Source organism: Salminus brasiliensis, chromosome 14 (genome assembly GCF_030463535.1).
Source record: "Salminus brasiliensis chromosome 14, fSalBra1.hap2, whole genome shotgun sequence".
Classification (NCBI taxonomy): Eukaryota; Metazoa; Chordata; class Actinopteri; order Characiformes; family Bryconidae; genus Salminus; species Salminus brasiliensis.
In genome coordinates this window covers 4344071-4367808 of record NC_132891.1, presented here as the reverse complement: position 1 = coordinate 4367808, position 23738 = coordinate 4344071, and the positions used below count along the sequence as shown (strand labels likewise).

At 44.9% G+C, this 23738-nt stretch overlaps 1 protein-coding gene across 1 annotated transcript in view; it reads left to right on the top strand.

Moving 5' to 3' along the window:
• LOC140577142 (fibulin-2-like) overlaps nt 1–23738 on the top strand; it is a 56899-nt gene that overhangs the window by 9252 nt on the left and 23909 nt on the right. The window contains exons 3-6 of the mRNA XM_072696975.1: nt 1658–3067; nt 17810–17924; nt 19275–19404; nt 22690–22876. Coding sequence (XP_072553076.1) covers nt 1723–3067; nt 17810–17924; nt 19275–19404; nt 22690–22876 — 1777 coding nt within the window. The 5' untranslated portion in view covers nt 1658–1722. The remainder of the gene's footprint in view (nt 1–1657; nt 3068–17809; nt 17925–19274; nt 19405–22689; nt 22877–23738) is intronic.

Here is a 23738-nt window from a genome sequence, read left to right as displayed (position 1 = left end):
CTAACCTCGACCCAAAATCTTACCTTAGCCTATGTTTTAACCCCAACCTCAGCTCAGAACCTAAGTTTAGCCTAAACCTTTGTTCCTAAACCTAACCGCAAACCAAAACCTAAACCTAACTTAAACCCTGGGACCGAACCTAACCCTAATATCAACATTAAACCTAACCTTACTGAACCCTTGTCCTAAGCCCAAATCAAATCAAAACCTAAACCCTTGTCCTGACACTAACCACAAATTAAAACCTAAACCTAACCTAACCTAAATCCTCATCTTAACCCTAACATCAACCCTAAACCTAAACCTAACTTAAACTCAGGGACTAAACATAACCACAACCTTAAACCTACCCTAAACCTCAACCCAAACCCTAACCTTAACCTAACTCAAAACCTAAACCTAACCATAAGCAAAACCCTTGCCCTAACCATAACCTCAATGCAAAACCTAACTTTAACCCTTGTCCTAACCCAAACCTCAGTACAGAACCTAAGTTTACCTAAACCTTGGTTCTAACACTAACCAAAACCTAACCTAACCTAAACCCTCTTAACCATAACCTTAACCCAAAAACCTAAACCTAACTTAAACTCAGGGACTAAACCTAACCACAACCCTAAACCTACCCTAACCGAAACCTTCGTCTTAACCCTAACCTCAGCCCTAAGCCTAAACCTAAACTCAGGGACTAAACCTAACCACAACCCTGAACCTACCCTAACTGAAACCCTCATATTAACCTTAACATCTCAACCTTAAACCTAACCTAAACCCTGCTCTTAACTCCAACATCAATAAAATCCAAAATATAGACCTAACCTAAACCTTGATCCTAAACCTAACCCTAACCTCAACCCAAACCCTAACCTTAAACATAACCTAACCTAAACCCTGCTCTTAATTCTAACATCAATAAAATCCAAAATATAGACCTAACCTAAACCTTGATCCTAAACCTAACCCTAACCTCAACCCAAACCCTAACCTTAAACCTAACCTAACCTAAACCCTGCTCTTAATTCTAACATCAATAAAATCCAAAATATAGTCCTAACCTAAACCTTGATCCTAAACCTAACCCTAACCTCAACCCAAACCCTAACCTTAACCTAACCACAACCTTAAACCTAACCTAACCTAAACCCTGCTCTTAACTTTAACATCAATAAAATCCAAAATGTAGACCTAACCTAAACCTTGATCCTAAACCTAACCTCCCACCATAAAGCACAAATGAATGTTAAGCACTGTTATGTGGATGAGTTAAATCCAGAGTTACAGTTTTAGCTTTTTTAAATAAAAATGCTTTCCTTATTTTCACTTTTTTGGGTTTCACTTTTTACTAATTATGTATCTTTAGGTTATGACACTCCATACAAAATGATCAAAGCTCATATTTGTTTCAGTCTTGTAAGATCTTATTTTCTGGAACGGCTGGAACTTTCGCCTCTCTATAAGAACCCTGTTCCTCCCATATGTCCAACATTAGTCACAATGTGTCCGACCCGCCCCGTGCATGCGAGGCTCCATGTTAAGCATATGGCTGTGTTATCTTAAGCCCATTTTACAATGCATGCCTGCAGGTTCTGAAATTCTAATGTTATGTCAGGCTTGTGCTGGTAGTAATAACACACATCTGTCTCATTCTATATTGCAGGTCAGCAGTGGTCAGAGCATAAGGCAGGCACTGTATGGTTTCGTCCAGTAGACTCCAGTGCAAGAATGGACAGGGACAAGCAAGTTTGGGTTACACTGAGAGCCACCAGCTGTGCTCTCCTACTACTTTGCCTTCAGACAAGCCTTGGTCAAAAGGACTGCACAGGAGTGGACTGTCCAGTTCTGGACCACTGTATTGAGGAGGTGCTGGAGGAGGGAGCCTGCTGCGCTACTTGTCTGCGTCAGGGCTGCACTTGCGAAGGGTATCAGTATTACGACTGCATCAGTGCGGGGTTCAAAAACGGGAAGGTTCCTGAGGGAGAGTCTTACTTTGTAGACTCTGGCAGCACGGAGTGCTCCTGTCCCGAGGGTGGAGGCAGGATAGGATGCCACTTCATTCCTTGCCCCGAAGTCCCGGCTAACTGTATTGACCTTTCGGAATCTACCGAGGGTTGCTCTCACTGCTTGAGGTTCGGGTGCATCTACATGAACCAGCAGTACGAGGCCGGCCACTCCTTCCACATGGACCCGTGTCAAGTGTGCCACTGCCCGAACGATGGAGGTGACCTGATGTGTTCGCCAGTTCCCAACTGCGACTCAGAAATGGGCAAGAAACCCACAGTGCCCACAGACTCCGAGGAGAACGAAGGGGACAGGAACGAGCTTCAGGTCACCAAGCACCAAGGTCCTGTTGACTTCCCACCAAAACATCGTCACAAGTTCCCCAGCAATTCCTTACCCGTTTACACGGAGAACTTGTCCGAGTTTGAGGATAGCGAAGCCTATGACTATGATTTACCTGAAACTGCCTTAACATCAAGACCAGAAGGTCAGTCTTATCCTCCTGTGTCGCCCTCGTTCAGTCCCGAAGCTCAACCTTCTTACGATTATGGCCCTCATGACACCAGAAAAGAGCTTAGAGAGCGTGTGGGTACGCATGAGATTGAACCTAAAGCTGAAGAAACCGAAGAAACCATTAGTTCTCCTTTGCCAAAGGTTCCCACCACTACAGCTCTTCAGGAAGCACAGGTGGTAACTTCCAAAAGGGGCATAGTTCCAGAGAGCCCTGCTTTACAGCCAGAAGATGTTAGTCCTCAGACCACACAAGACGCTCAGGCTGTGAGAAAAGTTTCCTCAAGGACTTCCACACATAATGCCTTGGACGAAGAGGACGGCCGTGACAGTGATCATCATACCCACAGGGAGAGCAATGGGAGGCATGTGAAACATACTCATGGGGACTCAAGGCTGCACTTGACAAGCCCTAAAACACAGCCCGTCCCTACCACCTCGCCAGCTGCGAAGGTGAAGGGACGAGAGCCTCAAAGACCAGGGCCGACGATGGGCCAAGAGGAGGACGGTAAGGAAGAGGACAGTAACGAAATCCTTGCGGAGTCCGAGAACCAGGGAGGTAAGTGAAGCGTTTTTATGGTGCTTTTAGGGTCCTCACAGCTCTCCTTGCTATAGGCTAGACCTTGCCGAAACCTTCACAAGCATTATATGTCCAAATGTTTGTGGACACCTGTTCTGATGAATGCACTCAGCTACTTAAAGTTGCACCCATCAGTGACACTGATACGCACATGCATATACAGAGCTTGTCTAGTCCCTGTAGACAAGAAGTATTGCCAATAGAATAGGACTCTCTGGAGCAGGTGAACATCATCAACCTATTGGCACCAGAGAGGGTGTAAAGCCCCCCAGCATTGAGCTGTGGAGCAGTGGAAGAACTGTGCCCAGTTAACCTTTGGGATGAGTTGGGGATGATGAGGCAACATCCTGACCTCACTAAAGCTCTTGTTGTTGAATACATTCAAATCCTCACAGCAATTCTCCTCCAAAATCTACTGGAAAGCCTTTTTCCCTGGACGGTAGAGACCATTTCTCCAACAAAAGGCAGGACATGCTCTTTTTAATGCCCTTGATATTTTAGAGCACTGATGTAACTGTTGGTTCTGGGAGCTTATATGGAAAATATATCCAGAATATGAGGCCGGATTGGAGAGTCATGTGAAATGTGACCTCATTATGGTGGGACAGACGTATGCGGGTGTGACTAACAGACATTAAAGCTCAAATCAGTGTGAAGGATGAGGAATCTGGATAAACAAAGCGTTCAAAGGGTTCCTGGACTTATTACATTAACTTCTGCTCCAGTCCTCAACTAAATTTGACTCATTGGCTATATTTGGGGGTTATAACCTATAACCTACTACTGCAGTGAAGCTCATTACTGCTGATTCCAAGATTAGCTGGGACAGCGGCATAGTGTAGAAACCCAGAGCTCTTACTGCATAGAAACATATGAACATGTATTTTTTTTGGCAAAGTACACTATATGGACAAAAGTATTGGGACACCTGCTCATTCTTTGTTTCTTCTAAAATCAAGCATATGAAAAAGAGTTAATCCTGCTTTTGTTGTAGTAACTGTCTCTACTGTCCAGGGAATAAGACTTTCTGCTAGATTTTGGAGGAGCATTTTTGTGAGGATCTGATTGCATTCAGCGACTAGTGTGTTAGTGAGGCCAGGATGCTGGATGATCCCCAACTCCCCAACTCATCCAAAAAGTATTGGATGGAGCACCAGCATTCATCATTCAATGTCAGGGGGTCTTTATACCCCTCTAACCCATGCCTGGCATTAGAGGGATGGTGTCCATAAGTTCATGTTCATCTGCTCCAGAGAGTCCTATTCTATTGGCAGTACTTCTCTACAGGGAACAAAGGAAGGGAAGTGCGTGTCAAGCTACATGATTCATTCTCTTCCCGTGCAAATCTGTTTTCGTCCCGTAAAAAAGCATCAAGAATTGCCTCATCCAACCCTGCAGTCTCGTCAGACTTGTCATTCTATCAGACGCTCTGGTTCATAGATCAAAGGAATTTCTGATTACAGTGGGCTGACATGCTTCGAGACAAACATGAACAGACAGTTCCACCATAAATTATAACGCTCAGGAATTATGTGTAATTAGAACGTCTAACAGATGCTAAATGAAGTGGGTTATCTTCGGGTATTTTGAATACTCAAATGGTTCTTTAAGAGATGGCTTCAAAGAACCACTTTTGCTTCCATTTGCTTCCGTAAAGAACCATGTTTGCATCCACTAAAGCTTCTTGAGACCTTAAAAAGGTTCTTCACACTCACAGGTTCTTCACATCTCTATCACAAACGGTTCAAAATGGATCTTCTGAGCCCCAGGTCTTCAAATCTGAGCCTTGAATCCAGCTTTCAGTCCTGGATTTTGTTCTCGAAGGAAGTTAAGGGAACAGTTAATGTAATAAATGGGCCCTGTAGTGTCAGACCTACTATGATATACACAATCCAGGGCTGGAAACTGGACTCAAGGCCCAGATTTGAAGACATCTCAGTCCTGAAGGCTTCAAACTTCCAGTTATAATACATGTACTGTTTGTACATCACTGTTTAGCAAGTTTAGCAAGCAGAGGTTCAGCCCTGGTCCTGGTTGACCCGGTGCCCTGAACATTTTAGTGTTTACCCTACTTCCAACAGCCCTAATCCAGCTAATCAGCTAATTAACAAGCCCTTCCTGTGGTGTGTTAGAGCAGGAAGCCACTAAAATGTACAGGGCAAAGGGGTCCTCCTGGACCAGGGTTGGGACCCACTGGTTCAAAGGACTCCAGGGTTGCATTAAAATGCAAAGGGCGTGACGGGGTGGTCGTGTGTGTGTCTCTATCATAAAACAAAAATGTCTTCTCTAATCCAGCCACATTAAATTTCATTTTGAAGTCATCATTTTTGTAAGGATTTCAGTCTGGACTGCTTTTTGAAGGCACAGTACAGAGCAGCCAACTAGAACTAAGCTCATTTACATACAGTACAGCAGTCCATCCTTTCAAAAATCCCTTTTTGAAATAATTGTATCCAATATTACCCCATTTCTCCCCCATTTGGAAGGACAGTTACCCAATCAGTGTTCATGTGACCTGTGTCCCCCTATCACTAGCAATACCTCTAACACTAATAGGGTGAAGACTAGCACATGTCTCCTCTTTACATGCGAAGTCAGCCAGCATCTCTTTGAACTGTCGCTAGGCAGGCTAGGCTAGGCTAGGCTAGGCTAGGCTAGGCTATGATGAAAGCTCGCTTCCCGAGCTCTGATATACAACATACACCTGTGCTGACCGACATCACACTAGGAGTGATGTAGGGAGGAAGTGCCATCAAGCCATGCCTGAAAAAGCAAGGACAGTTGTGCTCTCTTTGATTCCGGCTGCTGATGGTAAGCAGCGTGACCCGGAATTGGATAGCCTGTTTACCTCTATAAGAATAAAAAGAAGCTGGAAAACGACCGTGGTGGACTCAGGTGGACCATTTAATTCAATTAATTTCTCAAACTCCCTAAAAATGTAAGAACAAAACAACTCAGAGAGGAACCAAGCCTTAAAAGAGGAACTCCTCCTCCACCGGACTGCACCAGATGGGAGTCAGGAGGCAAACAGTACAAGTTAAAAAGTGAGAAGTTTCCATAGAAATACAGATTCCGTTTCGCAAGCTTTTAGCAAAACCACAGTGATGTGTATTTTCCTTATCCTTTCTTAGCTGACTTGGACTCCCTGGTCCTGGTGTTGACAGAAGGAGTTCCCCTGAAAAACGCTGGAGATGCTTCTCAGAACATGAGAATCTAAATATAAGGACTTCTAGATCAATATCATTTGATGAGTTTAAGGGTCTAGAGGATGGGCCAAAGGAACAGCATGGGGTTTTACTCTGGCATGCAAACCCAGTTTCTTTACAGGCTTGATACAATGTTATTTTTCTCCATATTAGATACTCATAATATTTTGATAGTCACTTCCCCAGAGTAGGACTGTAGATGATTCCATCGGAGAGAGGTCATTGTGTCTCAAAATATTCATGGGTCTGTTGGTGCAGAGGTCAGTTCTGCTAACTATACATTGACCTTATACATCATACTGTTTGTAGTGGGCTGTATGTGTATTCTCCAACACTTTACTGAATGGATGATTGCCATTATTACCCATCTATACTCAATCACCCACATTGACTGTTATGGGACAATAAATACTCAGATTCTTTAATCAAGGCCTTGTAGAAGTCCAAGGAGGTCTTCCTGAATACGGCTCTACAGGCTCTACACAATGGATTTAGGAGGTTCTTCCCATTCTTCGTGGTAGATCTTCTCAAGTTTCATCAGACTGGATGGGGCAGGCGTCTGTGAATCTGAATCTTTAGAGATGTTTGATGGGGTTTAAGACTGGGCTTTGGATTGGCCAATCAAGCACATTCAGAGACTTGCACTATGGAGGAGGGTTTCTCCAAGGATGTTCCTGTATTTGGTTGCATTCGTCTGTCCCTGAACTGAGACCAGTCTCCCTGTCCCTGAGTCTGAGACGCACCCCCATAGCATGATGCTGCCACCACCATGTGGTGTTAGCCAGGTGATGTGCAGTGCTTGTTCCTTGCCAGACAGTGGGATTGGCCACCCAAGGACATTTAGAGACTTGCCCTGGACTCTTCCATCACTCAATTGCTACCAGTCTAAAGCCCCCACCCCCCTCTGCCACCACCATGTTTTACCAGGTTAGCCAGGCTGTCATGCCTTTTCTTCAACAGTGGCTTCAGTCTTGTGCCTCTACCATAAAAACCTGATTGCTGAAAAGATGGCAGTTCTCCCATCTCGCCAAATGACTCATTACTCGGCTCTTTCTTACCTCCCTGATCAATATCTTCTTCCATGTTTACCTCATTTTCCTGCACCTCAACTCATCCCCAACTTTCCAACTCATCCCAAAAGTGTTGGATGGAGCACCACCAACCATCATTCCAGAGAACACAGTTCTTCTACTGCTCCACAGCTCAATGCTGGGGGGCTTTATATACCCCTCTAGCCCATTCCTGGCATTAGGCAGCATGGTGCCCATGTTTATCTGCTTCATGGAGTCCTATTCTATTGGCAATACCTCTCTACAGGGACTAGGCAAGCTGTGTGTGTGCGTTTGCACATCTATGTCAGCAATAGGACCAACTTAAAGTTGCATAAAAATGCATTCCTTAGAAGAGTGTCCACAAACATTTGGACATATAGTTCTAGACACATCAGCCTGTATGGGCATCCCAACTGGGAACCAGAAGGTTTTGTCCATGGGTTCTATGTTGGGCCCACATTTGGATGTTCACCAGGGTCCCACCAGGGTCAGTGATGGGACCAGGAGAGGTTAAACATGGGTCCCATCTGGGTTGTACACTGCACATGAGGCCTAGATGTGAGATTAGGGTGGGCTGTAACGATGGAGCCCATTTGGGAAGCCCACCTGGAACCCATCTAGCCCACATTCCACCCATGTGAGCCCTTATGTGAGCATGTTGACCACTAACAACAACCTCCAGTACGTTACTGCGGCCTTTTCATAGCAGCTACAGTCTTATGCAATAGTCAAATATTGCCTTTGCTTTGGGCCATTTCAGTCCTGCCCATGTCTGTCTGGAGTCCGTGGCCAGCCATGCGCTAGCACACCAGCACAGCGAGGCTGTTCAGACCTGTTCCAGCACCTGGTCTTTATAGGAATGCATGACATTTCTTCCACAACAGTTCATACTTTACAGCCAGTGCTGACTGTCATGTGCGTGTTATGACTGTAAGCCACGAGACGTGCCTCCAGGGCCTGCTCTTGTGGGAATTAAGGGATCAAACGGGGGCGTTTTGCTTAGTGTCATGCTTATTTATGGTTTCCTGATGGGGTTATCAGACATGGCGAGGCTGTTAGACACAGTGTAGTTCAGTGCATTACAGTAATGGCTTGTTCTTAATGCTGCAGATGCAGATCATGGTTGTATGACCACTGACTGATGCTGGCCTCCATGTTGGCTTGTTGACTTGTACAGGGTACTGGACAGCAGGCCCACACTGCAAAACCTCATCTTAGCAAGTCAAGCAATTAAGTTAATATGCTCTATATGTCCAAATGTTTGTGGACACCCCTTGCATCCAGATGTGCAAATGCACACACACACACACAGCTGGTCTAGTCCCTGTAGAGAGGCACTGCCAATAGAATAGGACTCTCTGGAGCAGATTAACATTGATGAACCTATTGGCACCATGCTGCCTAAAGCCAGGCGTGGGCTAGAGGGGTATAAAGCCCCCCAGCATTAAGGAGCTGTGGAGCAGTGGAATGATGGATGGTGGTGCTCCATCCAATGTTTTGGGAGGTTTTGGGGAGTTGGGGATGAGGTGGGGTAGTGATCATCATCCAACATCCTGACTTCAATGTACTTGTCGCTGAATGCAATCAAATCCTCACGGCAATGCCGCTCCAAAATCTAGTAGAAAGCCTAGATTCTTCTTCCCTGGATAGTAGAGACACTTAGTCCAACAAAAGCAGGATCAACTCCAGATTCCAGAAGAAACAAAGAATGAGCGGGTGTCCCAATACTTTTGTCCAAACAGGTAATAAATATCTGATAATATTACTACAATAATTTGAAATGGGAAATAATCACTACATTCACGCAGATTTCGCTTGCTAAGATTATCTGCCGTTCAGTTTGATGCTAAATCTCCAATCTCCAGAAAAAGGGAAGTGGCGTGAGGAGCTCTGGCTGCGTCCCAGGCTTTTTCGGACGGATTGGCACAGCTAGGGTTCAGTTGTGAAGGTCAGTGGGTGAACGGAAGAGTTCCAGGATGATGACATCCTGTGGAGCAGGAAAAAGGCGTTAGCGATAATCTCCATGAGTAATGCTTTATATCAGCTCCATGAGGAGGGCCGACAGGGTCATTGGCAGACACGCTTGCTTAAGGGCAGCCTCTCGACTGAAGCTGTGAGCATTTTAGGATGCGAGGTCTCTGAAGACGTGCCATCGCCTTTTCCATATCTGACGTTCATAAGAGGGAGATGATCTGGTGCCTTTTTTTAATGATGTGGCTGAATGAAGTGCTTCAAGGGAGGGATCAGCTAATGAATCAATGAATCAATGATACACTAAATTGACAAAAGTATTGGGACACCTACTTGTTTACTGCTTCTTTTGAAATCAAGGGTATTAAAAAGAGCTTATTCTGCTGTAAATGGAGTAACAGCGAGGAAGGCTTTCTGCTAGATCTTGGAGGAGCATTGTTGTGAGGATTTGATTGCATTTAGCAACAAGAGCATTAGTTAGTAAGATCAAGATGTTGGATGTTCTCCACCCCAACTCACCCCCAACTTCCCAACTCCTTAACTCCTCATCCCAAAAGTACTGGATGGAGTACCACCCATTATTCCAGAGAACAACAGAGTTCTTTCACTGCTCCACAGTTCAATGTAGCTGAATGCATTAGAATTCATTACAAGGGGTATCCAAAAATATTTGGACATATAGTGTTAATGAATTCTTGATGATTTGCACCCTTTTCTGTTGCTTTAGAATCTTGTACTGCTCAGTTTTGTTCATTCTGGACATTTAATGCTTAATGTTAATTCCTAGATATGCTGAATAATGCAGAATTAAGACCTGTCACACTTTTTAAAGCATGCAAGATTAGTGGACAGTTAAGTACTTTTGAAAAAAATGGGTCTGGATTCGAGGACGGCAAGCGTCTTGACTGCTTGGACTAGATGTCCTAGATGTCCTCCAAACATCTGAAAAGCAAATACTTAGTCAAATCTTTGGCACTGCCAATGAACCTACCAGCAATGCTCCCGACACGAGGAGGGTAAGGACTTAACACACTTGCATGTCTCCTCTGAAACATGCAAAGTCAGCCACCGCCTCAATGCAAAAACACTGGGTGCCAAGCTAGCCAGCCAACATCACTTTTATGAGGGGATGTGGGGAGGGGAGCACGGCCAATTGTGCTCTCTCAGACTCTGACCACTGATGGCAAAGCAGCATGGCTTGGGATTTGAACTCATGACCTCCGGGCCAGTGCATTAGACCGCTGAGCCACTCGGAGCCCAGGCATATTCATAGATCAAGTTATCAAGACCATTGTCATCAGATATGGAGGGCATTATTAGGCTTTGTAGGCCAAGGTCAGGGCTTCAGATTCACTGGCCACTGTAACCCAATTGTAGACCTGATGATGAGAACGTTGGTTCCAAACTTTTGAACATCAGCGAATATTCAGGCTACCATAAACTGAGCAATACACATTACAGCGTTGCCTCATTGCCCTCCATGACTGTAACCCGAGGGGAGTGCCACCTCGTCCCACCTCGTCCCACCTCGTCTGTCCTCATTCCATAAACCCATGGCTTGTTTAATTGCTGATCTAATGCTCCACTCCCTTTCAGCCTCCACCTCTGTAAAGGTCAGTGTGGGTGGATTTGAGCTCTGCAGGAGAACACACACTGCACTCATGATCAAATGCCACCCTATTCATCAGATTCATTAAGCTGGGTGATCTAATATAAACTCAAGTGGACTGTGGTCAGCTGAAGGTGATGTCACCAGGGGTATTTCCTAACACACAGTGTATTTCTAGCCAAGGCAAGTTCTTACTAAGCTAAGCAGTATTCTGGAAAATGGCCACAGAGCACTTCTAGGAAAGATCTTGATGGCATCATCCGGAGAATGCAAATTAGGCAACTTCTTAAGAGCTTTTAGCATGGTCAGGACCTTGCCGTACAAAGTTTCCAAAAGTTTGTGGACACCTCTTTTTTTTAACGAATGCATTGAGCTATTTAGGTTGCACCCATGGCTGGACTCTCTGGAGGAGATAAACATGAACCTGTTGGCACCATACTGCCTAGAGGGGGTGTAAAGCCCCCCCAGCAGCATTGAGCTGTGGAGCAGTGGAAGAACTGTGTTTTATGGAATGATGGATGGTGGAGCTCCATCCAGTACTTTTGGAATTAGGCGAGGAGTTTGGGATGAGGTTGGGTGGTGATCATCCAACATCCTGACCTCACTAATGCTGTCGTCGCTGCATGCAATCAGATCTGCACATCCAGCAGAAACAGAAAGCCTTCCATGGCCAGTGGAGACAGTTAAGCCCTTTTTTTGGTACCTTTAATTTCAGAAGAAACAATAAATGAGCAGGTGTCCCAATACTTTTGTCCATATAGTGTATGTGTGAAGAACCATTTCAAAGTCAATGTAAAGGTTTTTATACACATCTCTTTTACAGAAATGGTTCTTTATGGCATAACTAGAGTATTCGTAGGATCTGGAAGTTCCAGTTTAGGGCTGGTTTGGCCACACACCTCTAAGCATACTCAACAGCAGACCTCCTGAGACAGTGAGTTTGATTATAGTGACCACTTCCGGTTGGTATATATGGGGCCTGGACTGCCTGTAAAGCCTTATCACTGTGTCCAGAAGAGTAAACACATGCCTAATTCCCCTTCCTTCTATTGTTCGGGGCCCAGTGTGGGGTCCATCATGGCACAAACAGTATATTTGTGGCCTAATGTGGAATCAGGCCTCAAATGAAAGTGCCCAATGCCCCACTCAGGATATTTGTAGCCTGTTCTGTTGAGATTTTTTCATCATGCTTTGTTTATATATTTTATTTGTTTATTCACCGGCCGATGGCTAGCAGTGTGATCGGGATGCGAACCAGCCATCCTCTGATCACAGTGACAACGAAACAGCTCAGAACCGTCGAGGCATGGACTCCATAAGACCTCCGAAGGTGTCCTGTGGTTTCTGGAACCAAGACTGATGTTAGCAGCAGATCCTTCAATTCCTGGAAGTTGCGAAGTGGGGTCTCCGTGAGCATTGATGGGCCTGCAATGTGTAAGCCAGGTGTAAACACCTTCAAGATGCACTGTGATCAGATTATGATCACACATTCGATTAAGCCACATTTGCAGGTGTTCAGAGGTCGTCGCAATTTCCGATAGAGCAGTCATGGGAATACGAGGACCATGACCTTGTAGAAGAACCTCCATCTCCAACTGTTTACAGTCCACCTACCCTAGAGAGAGCAAGGCCAATTGCGCTGTCTCAGGGCCCGCCTGCCGATGGCTAGCAGTGTGATCGGGATGCGAACCAGCGATCCTCTGATGCCCCAGAGGGTCCCCCCTAGAGACGCATTTAAATGAAAAGTGTGAACAGAATCTGGCCAAAGTGGATCCAGATACAATCCGGATACAAGCTGCATGGTAATGAGGCCCAATGAGTTTTGGGAGCCCATAACTCTTTTGCAAGCCGTTTCTTGGATATAATGACCACTGACTGCATACCGGGAACACCCCACAGGACCTGCCTGATGTTTTGGAGATGTTCTGACCCAGTCGTCTAGAACACCACAATTGGGTTCTTGTCAAAGTGCTTCACCTCAGCGGTCTCAATGTTATCCTTAATCCCCAAGTCACTTTTGGGTACGTAGGCAATGGGCCCCTCAGTGTAGCTTGATGTTGAATAAAGAAGGTGACTTGATTGAGATGATGTAGCCTTTGAGTCACATACAGGCCTTTCAGTGGGCAGGGATGCTAGCTAGAGGAAACATGGAAGTTCCAGTCTACATATGTCTGAGCTTGATAATGGTCTAGGGATAGACTCTCTGTTCTGTAATTTTCTGCTCATTTGTTTGTTTACTTCAGTTTTCTGTAACTTCTGGAGGCTTGGTTAAATTAGAGGGCCCATTAGATACGAGAGGAGCACCATACTTAACCAATCTACTGTCCATACAGACTTCTGTGTAAAGGGTAAAGCTCTCTGATGGGGGGGCTTCTGAATATTCTCCAAAGTTATAATGAGTTAGTTGGCATTTACTGCCTTGTTCGGATCTTCGAATCGTTGTATTGTGGTGGTTGGCAGTGTTTGCTCTGAGATGTCGTCGTTCCCAGCTGTCCGCTTAGCGTTTTGTAGAAGGCTGTGGTGGGGCTGTACTTTCACTGTTATAAAAAGCCTAATTATGGGTTTATTGACTCTCAGTTCTGCGAGACTAAACTCTCACAAGAGGCTCATTAGACATTTACACAATAAACAGACTCAGAAATGCTGGATAGAGTGTGGGGTTACAAACAAGCACGTTCACCAAACCACCTTTTTTACACCTCAACATGTTAAATAAGGCAAATTTGAACTTACTTACACTTGGAACATCAACACCAGGGGTGTCCAAACTTTCGAACACCATTGTACCATTAAAATGACTCATTTAGTGTCATTACAGAGAGCCAGTAAACAACTGTAGAAGCCCTGCATACAAAGTACCTACATACACTGCATAGCAACACGAAGCTGAACCCAGCCAACATGCTCATGTGGGGCTCAGATGGGTGGAACGTGGGCTAGGTGGCCTCCAGATGGGCATGAGCTCTGAGTGTATGTATGCACAAACCCACTCACGCTGATGGACCCCATCATTACAGCCCACCTTAATCTGATATGGGTCCCATCTAGGCCTCGTATGTCGTGCACAGCCCAGATGAGGCCCTTGTTTAACCCTTCCTGGTTCTATCACTGACCCTGGTCGGCTTCCATATGTGGATCCCATGGACAAAACTTTCTGGTTTTAAATAAAGATTTGGGGGTTACATTAACCCAAGTATTGGGAGTCTTGCCCAAGGACTCTTATTCATGTAGTGCAGCATAGTCACCCAGACTGGGACTCTAACCGCAGTCTCCTACATGGTGTGGTAGCTCACTGGCAGGTAGTGGTGTTATCTGTTGCGAGTGGTTGGTGTGGCGCAACAGATAACACCACTACCTGCCAGTGAGCTACCACACCATGTTGGAGACTGGGGTTCAATTCCCGGTCTGGGTGACTGTGGGTGCTGCGCTACACCAATAAGAGTCCTTGGGCAAGACTCCTAACACTACATTGGCCTGCCTCTGTAATACGAGGAACCTTGTAAGTCGCTCTGGATAAGAACGTCTGCTAAATGTTGTGCAACACCAACCACAATTAAACGTATTATTAAATTTTATTTTATTTGTTCGATCATAATGAAGTGATAAGTGAATTTATCTGGGCTTCATGTTCATTTCATCCAATTATCCACTTGGAATTTGTACAGAATGTTAATGGAAACATAGAGGACAGACACATCCACTCCAGTGCGACGTATTTAATTAGGCCTTATTTAGCCTTAAGAACCAGCCGTGGTTCACTTTACAGTGGACCAGCTTTCTAACACGGAGAGACGTCACAGTAACAGGTGTTTTCAGGCCCTTGTCTTTAGTCATCTGCTCACTTTCAGTGAACGCTCTCTCTGTGGTTAGTGAAATACAGTCATTTGCGAGTGCAGTGATTATGTAAGTTGCAATCACATCGTTGCTCAGGCCAGCTCCTGGTGTTTAAACCCACAGTAAATGAATGATCTGCAGGACGAGGCCGTAATGTCGTAATGACACGGACGGCATGCGGCTTCAAAGCCCAGCTGAAGTCCACTGCAGCCACGGAGCTGCTGCTGAGCTCCACTCGCCTGTCAGCCCTTTCATTTCACAGAGGCATGAATTACTGCAGTCAGGGCTGCAGACTGGTCTGCTGAAAACGATTAGCGCTGGCATGAAAAGGCTTGTGTTGCTGAGGAGAAACGGGAAGAGTGCTGGAGAACTGCGTGGTGGTTTACACGTACTGTCTGTCTGTCTGTCTGACCATCTATCTATCTATCTATCTATCTGTCTATCTATCTATCTATCTATCTATCTGTCTGTCTGTCTGTCTGTCTATCTATCTATCTATCTATCTATCTATCTATCTGTCCATCTGTCTATCAATCAATCTATCTATCATTTAATCTATCTATCTATCTATCTATCTGTCTGTCTGTCTGTCTGTCTGTCTGTCTGTCCGTCCAACTATCTATATCTTTGTCTGTCTGTCTGTCTGTCTGTCTGTCTGTCTGTCTATCTATCTGTCTATCTATCATTTAATCTATCTATCTATCTGTCTGTCTGTCTGTCTGTCCGTCCAACTATCTATATCTTTGTCTATCTGTCTGTCTGTCTGTCTATCTGTCTGTCCAACTATCTATCTGTCTGTCTGTCTGTCTGTCTGTCTGTCTGTCTGTCCAACTATCTGTCTGTCTGTCTGTCTGTCTGTCTGTCTGTCCAACTATCTATGAAAAGGCTTGCTGAGCATGAAAAGGCTTGTTGAGGAGAAACGGGAAGAGTGCTGGAGAACTGCGTGGTGGTTTACACGTACTGTCTGTCTGTCTGTCTGTCTGACCATCTATCTATCTATCTATCTGTCTGTCTGTCTGTCTATCCATCTATCTATCTATCTGTCTGTCTGTCTGTCTGTCCAACTATCTATCTATATATCTGTCTGTCTGTCTGTCTGTCTGTCTATCCATCTATCTGTCTGTCTGTCTGTCTGTCTATCTGTAAATCTGAATTCATTGTTTTTGTGATGTCACACATTTATATATTTCAGCCAATAGCAGTTGTAGCTCTGTAGCTGTTCTATAAGGAGTGTGTCAATCCAAACTACTTCCAGGACACAACATAAGGCAGCCAATCAGATCAAAGATCATCTGCATATGTTTCATTTTAATATAAAAGGTTGGAACATGGCTGTGGACCTCAGGGAAAAATTTAAAAAGCAATAAAAATGAGGGATATGATGGGATAAGTGAGCCCTTTAATACGATAACAATAAGCATCTGCCTGCTTTCCTCTGTAGAACACCTGCAGTTCATTTAACGGTGATAAATTAGACATCAGAATACAGCAAGATCCTTTCTGCCATCATGTCTAATTGGAGCAACAGGCGGTTTGGGTTGTAGGCCTCTTTGAATCTTCATCTGAGCTCTGAACATCATTAGTCATGCCTATATAAGGATGTCTTCCTAGTCTTGAGCTTATTGCACTGACTGAAGCATTTGCTTTTTATTTGTGCACTGGCTTCGGTTCCGACTCATTTCCAAGTGGGTTTATAAGAGATTCTCAATAGAAATCAGCTGTGCTGGTCTTCTAAAAAGGAACTTAGCACAGTGATGGTTCTCTGAGGGTTGAGCGAGCATCACACTGAACACACTCTCGCTAAGATCTTAACAAGATGCTAAGACGCTTTTGAGAAAGGTGTCCCAGTTCAGTTGTCAGGCAACCACCCGGACCTGTGATCATTCCAAGACTGTACTGTAGGGTCCCAAGGGTTCTGTATAGTACTGAAAAGGGGTTAATTAACATGTAAGGCCAGTTGTTAATCATGTTCAGATGATAATTACAAGCAAGAAAACAGTGAAGAGCAAAGACTATGTGGTCAACAAGACTTCGGGCCCTATCTTACACCCTGCACAAGCCATGTCAGGCTGCTTCACTATCTCCCACCCGGCCAACAGTCTATGTGTCGAAATGAGGGGTGTTCAGGTCAGTTTCTGGAGTATTGCTGTGTATCTCTGCAGCGGAAAACACAGGAGGAGCTCCACTGACTGAAAACAGACAGACTTTTGTCAACAGTCAGATGTTCGTTGCTATCTTGGCAGTGAATTGTCAACACAGGCGCGTGCAGCCCGACACTCGTTTCCCCCTCCACGCTTTACACCACTGAAATAGCAACCCGCCAAGGTCAGTCTGACCGCCCCTGGCTCTTAAAGGGAGCGACGGCGAGAGACACATTGATTGGTTTATTGCTGCACATTACGCCCAAAACAAACACACCCATGATTCATTAAGAGACTCAATACATGACTTTTGAGAGTTTCGAGCCAAGCAAGGTGAACTTTTCCCGTTGTTACCATAGCAAAGACACAAAAAACAAAGACACGCCCCCTAAATCAAGCTGCACAGTGCGCAGTTGACGACTTGCCAAAAAATATTGCAAAAATAAGGCCCAGTAGCTATTGGGAAAAACACGGCTGGGGATCGGCCAAATCACATGACTGGAAAACCTCACAAGTCCCATAAGTATCCAGCAGACTCCCAGATTAACCCTTTAAATGGTTACAAAAGTTCACCTAAACGTCCCCCTGCTGGATCAATCTGTCACTGTGATTTCGCCAGCAACCTCAAACAGCCCAAAGCCTCCAGCCACTGTTTACTCTGCAGACATGATCAACCTAATTTGGACTCGTGCAGCTCAAGCACTTGCATTTTAGCAGCCCCGGATTTCAGATGGGCTAATGCTTCTGTAGTAGTTCAGCTTCAGTGACTCAATTATAGGACCGTCAGTGCAGTCATGTCTTGCTCAATGCTACACACTGTTCATACTGCATACGGTAGCAATTCACAAAGCATGTGTCTGTGTGTGTGTGTGTGTGTGTGTGTGTGTGTGTGTGTGTGTTTGAAATAGTCACTTCTGTGGAGATGCTTAGCGTTTGTTGTGGAGCTGGGGAGAAATGGGCCTCTGCTCATGGCCACTGCACCAACATGGAACCCACGAGGATGGATCCCGCCTCCGTGTGCTGGTAAGGCCTGTTATGCTGTAAGCCACACTCACTGTAAATACTGCATGAGCTCCCATCCCATCCCAAGGTTAACGTCAAATCCCAACATTGCACAGATATTCAATTCTGGTAGGAATTAAAAACTACATACAATACATGTCCAGATATTTGTGGACACCCCTTCTAATGAATGCATTCAGCTACTTGTGCATGCACATGCACACACACAGCTTGTCTAGTCCCTGTAGAGAAGTACCACCAGTAGAATAGAACATCATGAACCTATCTGCACCATGCTGCATAATCCCAGGCGTGGGCTAGAGGGGGGTATAAAGCCCCTCAGCATTGAGCTGTGGAGCAGTGGAAGAACTGTGTGGTGGAGCTCCATCCAGTACTTTTGGGATGATTTGGAGATGACGAGACGAGGTGAGGTGGGGTGGTGATCATCATTGTGAACATCTTGACCTCACTAACTAACGCTCTTGTCGCTGAATGCAATCAAATCCTCACAGCAGTGCTTCCAGATCTAGTAGAAAGCCATTCTCCCTGGACAGTAGAGACAGTTCCTCCAACAAAAGCAGGATCAGCTCTTTTTAATACCCTTTATTTCAGAAGAAACACTGAATAAACAGGTGTCCCAATACTTTTGTCCATATGGCATACTTTAGCTTCAAGGAATAATTTAGCCATGCATGCTAATGTTGCTAAGAATGAATTGAAGCTGGTGGTCACCTGTTCACATGACAGTCATCTTTTTGGTAACAACTCACGTCCATTCACTGTTAGCAACACTAGCATGTATGGCTAAACTATTCCTTAGTTTGGACAAACTGGACAAAAGTATTGGGACACCTGTTTATTTACTGTTTTTTTTTTAAGGTTATACTGTCCAGATCTGGGAGCATTGCTGTGAGGATTTGATTGCATTCAGTGACCAGAGCATTAGTTGGTGAGGTCAGGATCATCCCCAACTCCCCAATTCATCCCAAAAGTACTGGTATTGGAGTTTAAGTGGTCACATGGCTTTAATTAGGCAGTATGTGGTGGAGCTACACCCTTTAAAGGGGTTCTTCATGGGTTCTGTGGTAAATGCAGTGGTTCAGAACCCACTAGGCCAATATTTAGTTATCAGGGTTCTTCTAAAAGGTTCTTCTCCATATTTATAACTCTTGTACATGGTCCTTCAAAGACTCTTTTAGCAATGTAGCACCAGAAAGGGTTCCCCAATTCTATTGTTAGAGGCAAAGAACCCGTTAGGACCCCAGTGTGGGACCAACAAGTCAAGCGTCTTGTTAAAGAGGCCGAATTATTAATGATTCTTGCCTTTCTGTCTCCTTCCTGCCTCTCTCTCCTGTGCTGCATCTCTATCAGGACTGTTCAGACTCAGTGCTGTTTGGGGTCTTTGCGAGAGACTAAGTGTCTGGCTGGCGTGAGGACAGCCAGAGCGGGCCGGGCCTGTGGATCCGATGGTGATGATGCCTGTGGAACAGATGCCTACAAGGCAAGTACTGTGACCTAGTTCTCTGAGCGGGTCACTCCAGATGTGGAGTCGTCCTGTAATCGAATCACCTTATTTAATTTAAATGTGGGGTCGTCTTTGATCCTGGATGCCGGGCCAATTAGAGGGCTCTTTCTTACAGGTTCTGGAGAAAGCTGAGTTTATCCTGTACTCTGTAATGATAGTTCTGAATGGCTGGAGGTAAAGGGAAGGGGGTGATGACATGGCATGTGTCTAATTAGCCTCTTGAACTTTAAGGGCTTGTGTGGAAAGGCCTGTTTGTGGGCCTAGACTTCTGGAGTAGGCCCAGCTCCTAACCCATATTAGATGCCAAATCATTTATAGCAGTTAGTGAATAACGAGAATTCGTCGAGGTTTCAGTGGAACCTCTATGTGCTATATCTGTAGCATATGATTGGTTATCAGTAGCATTAGCATTAGCATTAGTCTACGTCAAGCAAAACACACCTATAATAGAAGTCAGTGGGCAGATGCCTAATGCTTAAAGTGTGAGTAAATTCAATTAATAAATTTATATTTATATAATAAAAATATATATATATATATGTTTTGTTTGTTTGTTTGATTGATTTTCCAAAAATAATACATTATAAATAATTTGGTATTTTTAAATACATAATATTATAAAATATCTAAAATATTGTTCTTGTAAAAATAATTCCAAAATTATTTTTCTTCAATTTTTTATTTATTTATTTATTTAATTAATTAAATTTTTGGACAATTTCATGGAAATACATATTTTTTTGTTATTCATTTATGTATATATATATATATGTGTGTGTATGTATATATATGTGTATATATATATATATATATATATATATATATATATATATATATACATACATATATATACATACACACACACACCCTGCGCCCCCTGCTGATTGAAAAGTCAGTTCTGCTGCATCTGTAATTCTGCATCAATTAATAATTCTGAAATATAGATTTTCTCACTATTACATTATGGTGGACAGCGATTGGCTGATTGGCTGTTTTTTTTTCACCTGCCCACTCCTTACTAAGCCCCGCCTCTGTGCACTTGTAATCATCCCTATAACATTCATTTTTTCATTTAATGTGCTGAGAGCGTTGGAGACAAGCAGATGCTGAAGGTAGATATTGTTGCTGTCATGCAAAAACTCTCGAAATGCCAATTTTACTTTCAGTTTTTTAACTTTCAATGGAAGTCTATGTGGAGCATTTCTATTGGTCCATTCATAATAAATCTTGTCCATAAATAATAATCGTAATAGCTTTGATAAACTCTATGAAAACACCCTTTCCCTTTTTTGGCTTTTGAACCTTTGGCCAGATTTCTGAGTCCTTCCTTTTCCTTCAGTGCTGGACAGCAAGCTGGATGGTGTTCTTATGGTATCATAGGTGGTTGCTGTGGTGTTGCTATGGCCTTCCTGGGTGGTTGCTAAAGTATCCCAGATAGTTGATATTATATCCTATTTGACTGCTATGGTGCTGCTAAATGGTTGCCAGGGGGTTTCAATGGTATTCCACTTGGTTGCTATGGTGTTTGCTAGATGAGTGCTGTAGAGCAGTGGTCAGTACCAACAGCCGGTAAACCAGTGACGGGGTCAGGGGCAACTAAGACTCAAGGGATTGTCTTGATGCCAGATACCACAGCACACCATCAGTGGTCTGGTGGAGTCCACGCCTCAACAGGTCAGAGCTGTCGTGGTGGCACAGTGGGACGTGAGACTTGGTGGTACTAATGTTATGGCTGATCAGTGTATACTCTTTAAAACACCCTTCTCTCAGCCAAGATCGTGTAGAGGTAGAGGGTCATTTGAAGCATTTGCCAGGTTTCTGAGTCATTCCTTTACCTTCAGGGCCGGACAGCGAGCTCCCCAAAGGCCAGAGCGTGTTGTGGAAGCACAGGAGTGAACCAAACAGCTTTCGGCACTCCCATCATGCGGGCTCTGGCAAAGCCCGTAGCTCGGGTAATGGAATCTCTCTGCCCTACATCGCAACAGCCACCCATTCATGTTTGAGAGGATCGCTATCCCCTTCATTTCCTCTGACCGAGAGGGCAGTTGAGAGGGTGACACTTGGCCACGGTGTGAAACGAGAGCTAATGAAGGCTGGTCAAATACCTGCGCCGTGCCGGCGGCTTCCCACTCACCCTCTCCTTGACTTCTACTCACTGTTTCCAAACGCCTGTGGTCTGGAGTGATCTTGTTTGAAGTGGCCTCTTCTGCAAGTGGTGGTTGGAAGCTGCCGCTGCGCTGTGTGCTAATCTGCATGTGTGTGTGTGTGTGTATGACAGTGTTGTGGTTGGGCTGAGCGTTAGGGTGCAAATCCCGGGCCTTGCATGATTGGATTGAATTGGGATTCTTTAGGAAATGATTCAGTGGTTAACTCATTCATTCCGACTGATCTTCTGGTAGAATTAATGTTTAGCAGATGTTCTGAATGTGTTTGAAGGCCTACACCTCTTCCTTTTTGGTGGGGAACCACAGACAATGACTGGATACACCAATAAGACAATGCAAGATTGCTGATCAGTGCTAAATCAAGTGCTAGACTGAGCTTAAGGAGCTAGGATGTTGAGGTCAGGTCATGGCAACACAATGGCAATCCCACCATTTGGGATTCTGTTAAACGAGTCAATGAATGCATTTACTTAGAGTTTAAGCTGTTATTTGACATATAAATAGTACGTATGTGACTTTGTTTGGGGTGAAAACGCTCAGATCAGTCGTTTCACAAGCCTGTTTACCACCCTGTTACCCACACATGCTCACATAGCATAGTAACAGAAACACTGTAATTATTCCCGGATAAGTCTTACCGGATAGTGCTGCTGTCCTCTCATTGTGTCCTCTCAGTGCGATGTGCTGATAGCGACCTGAAGAAATCATAGTCGGTTAGCGGTTAGCTTTTGAGCCTCTGACCCTCTAGCTTCCCCGGGTTTGGCTTTCTCAAGTCTTGAGCCGATGCTTTCCCTTCTGACTAAAGTTTGGTTTAGCTGAGGGAGTCCAGTTTGCTTTCAAGGGAGCGGACGATGGAGGGAAGATAAAAGCTAGCATCGTTCAGCGTTAGCTTTTAGCCTAGCACAGATTCATGTAAATTGTGAGGGTGTAAATATAACAAGCCAAGACTGTGATGTAACAGTTTGGGGGTTTTGAAGTTGGCCTGTTTTACAACTCTGTTTTGGTTCTGCAGGAGGTTTTTACTGAGCTCTCATTATTCATCAATGCCAGGATAAATAAACTCGGTAAACAACATGGTTGTGCTTATCTTGCTCAGGAGTGCTGTGATTGCTGTACCTTGGGCCTGCGACTGATGCGAGATGGGGCACCCTGTGAAGCCCCCCAGGGCCTGGGCCATCCTTGCAGCCACGCCCTCCTCACCTGCTGTCAGGGGTCAGATACAGCCAACCGGAGCATGATCAGAGAGAGAGCCAAACCCCAACCTACCACCCCACCAAGGAAAGGTATGTTATTGCACATGCTCACATGCAAGCTCTCGATATGTGTAACTGAAAGCACTGCTCCAGGGCTCCCCCTACAGTTGAGGAGTGTAATTAACTTTTAATTTACACCACTGCTGTAAATACAAATCACACTTTCAGCGTCTCCTCATGGACAGCTGTACACATGCATTTGTTGATAAGCTTAGAGATCCAGAAGCAGCACCTGAAGGTAAAGAAGCATGTGGACGGAGGTGGTAATGTAATGTTCCTGACACTAGGAAGGTGAGGACAAGCAGTCCAAACATGTTCAGAGGAAAGCGTCGGATCCCCGGCTCTGATACAACAGCCAACAGACGTCTGTGCCGGCCAGCATCACAACTAGGAGTGACAAGGGGAGAGAGCGCCATCTACTCACCCAGAGAAAAGAAGGCCAATTGTGCTCTCCCAGGCTCCGGCTGCTGATGGCGAAGCGGCATGACCCAGGATTTGAACTTCAGATCCCCGGGTCATAGTGTCAGCATCGTAGTCTGCTGAGCCCAGTTGTGCTCTCCCAGGCTCCGGCTGCTGATGGCGAAGCAGTGTGACTCAGGATTCGAACATACAATCCCTGAGCCATAGTGTCAGCATCGTAGTCTGCTGAACCCAATTGTGCTCTCCCAGGCTCCGGCTGCTGATGGCGAAGCGGCATAAACCAGGATTTGAACGTCAGATCCCCAGGTCATAGTGTCAACATCGTAGTCTGCTCAGCCACTCTGAGCCCAGCGTCACCCTGTTCAGGTGACAGGGACATCATTCTCCCCATTATAGTCAGTGGAGCATCAACATGATCCTGAAGCTGTGTGAGTGAATAGGTGTGTGTTGTACTCTGTGATCCAAGGGGCAT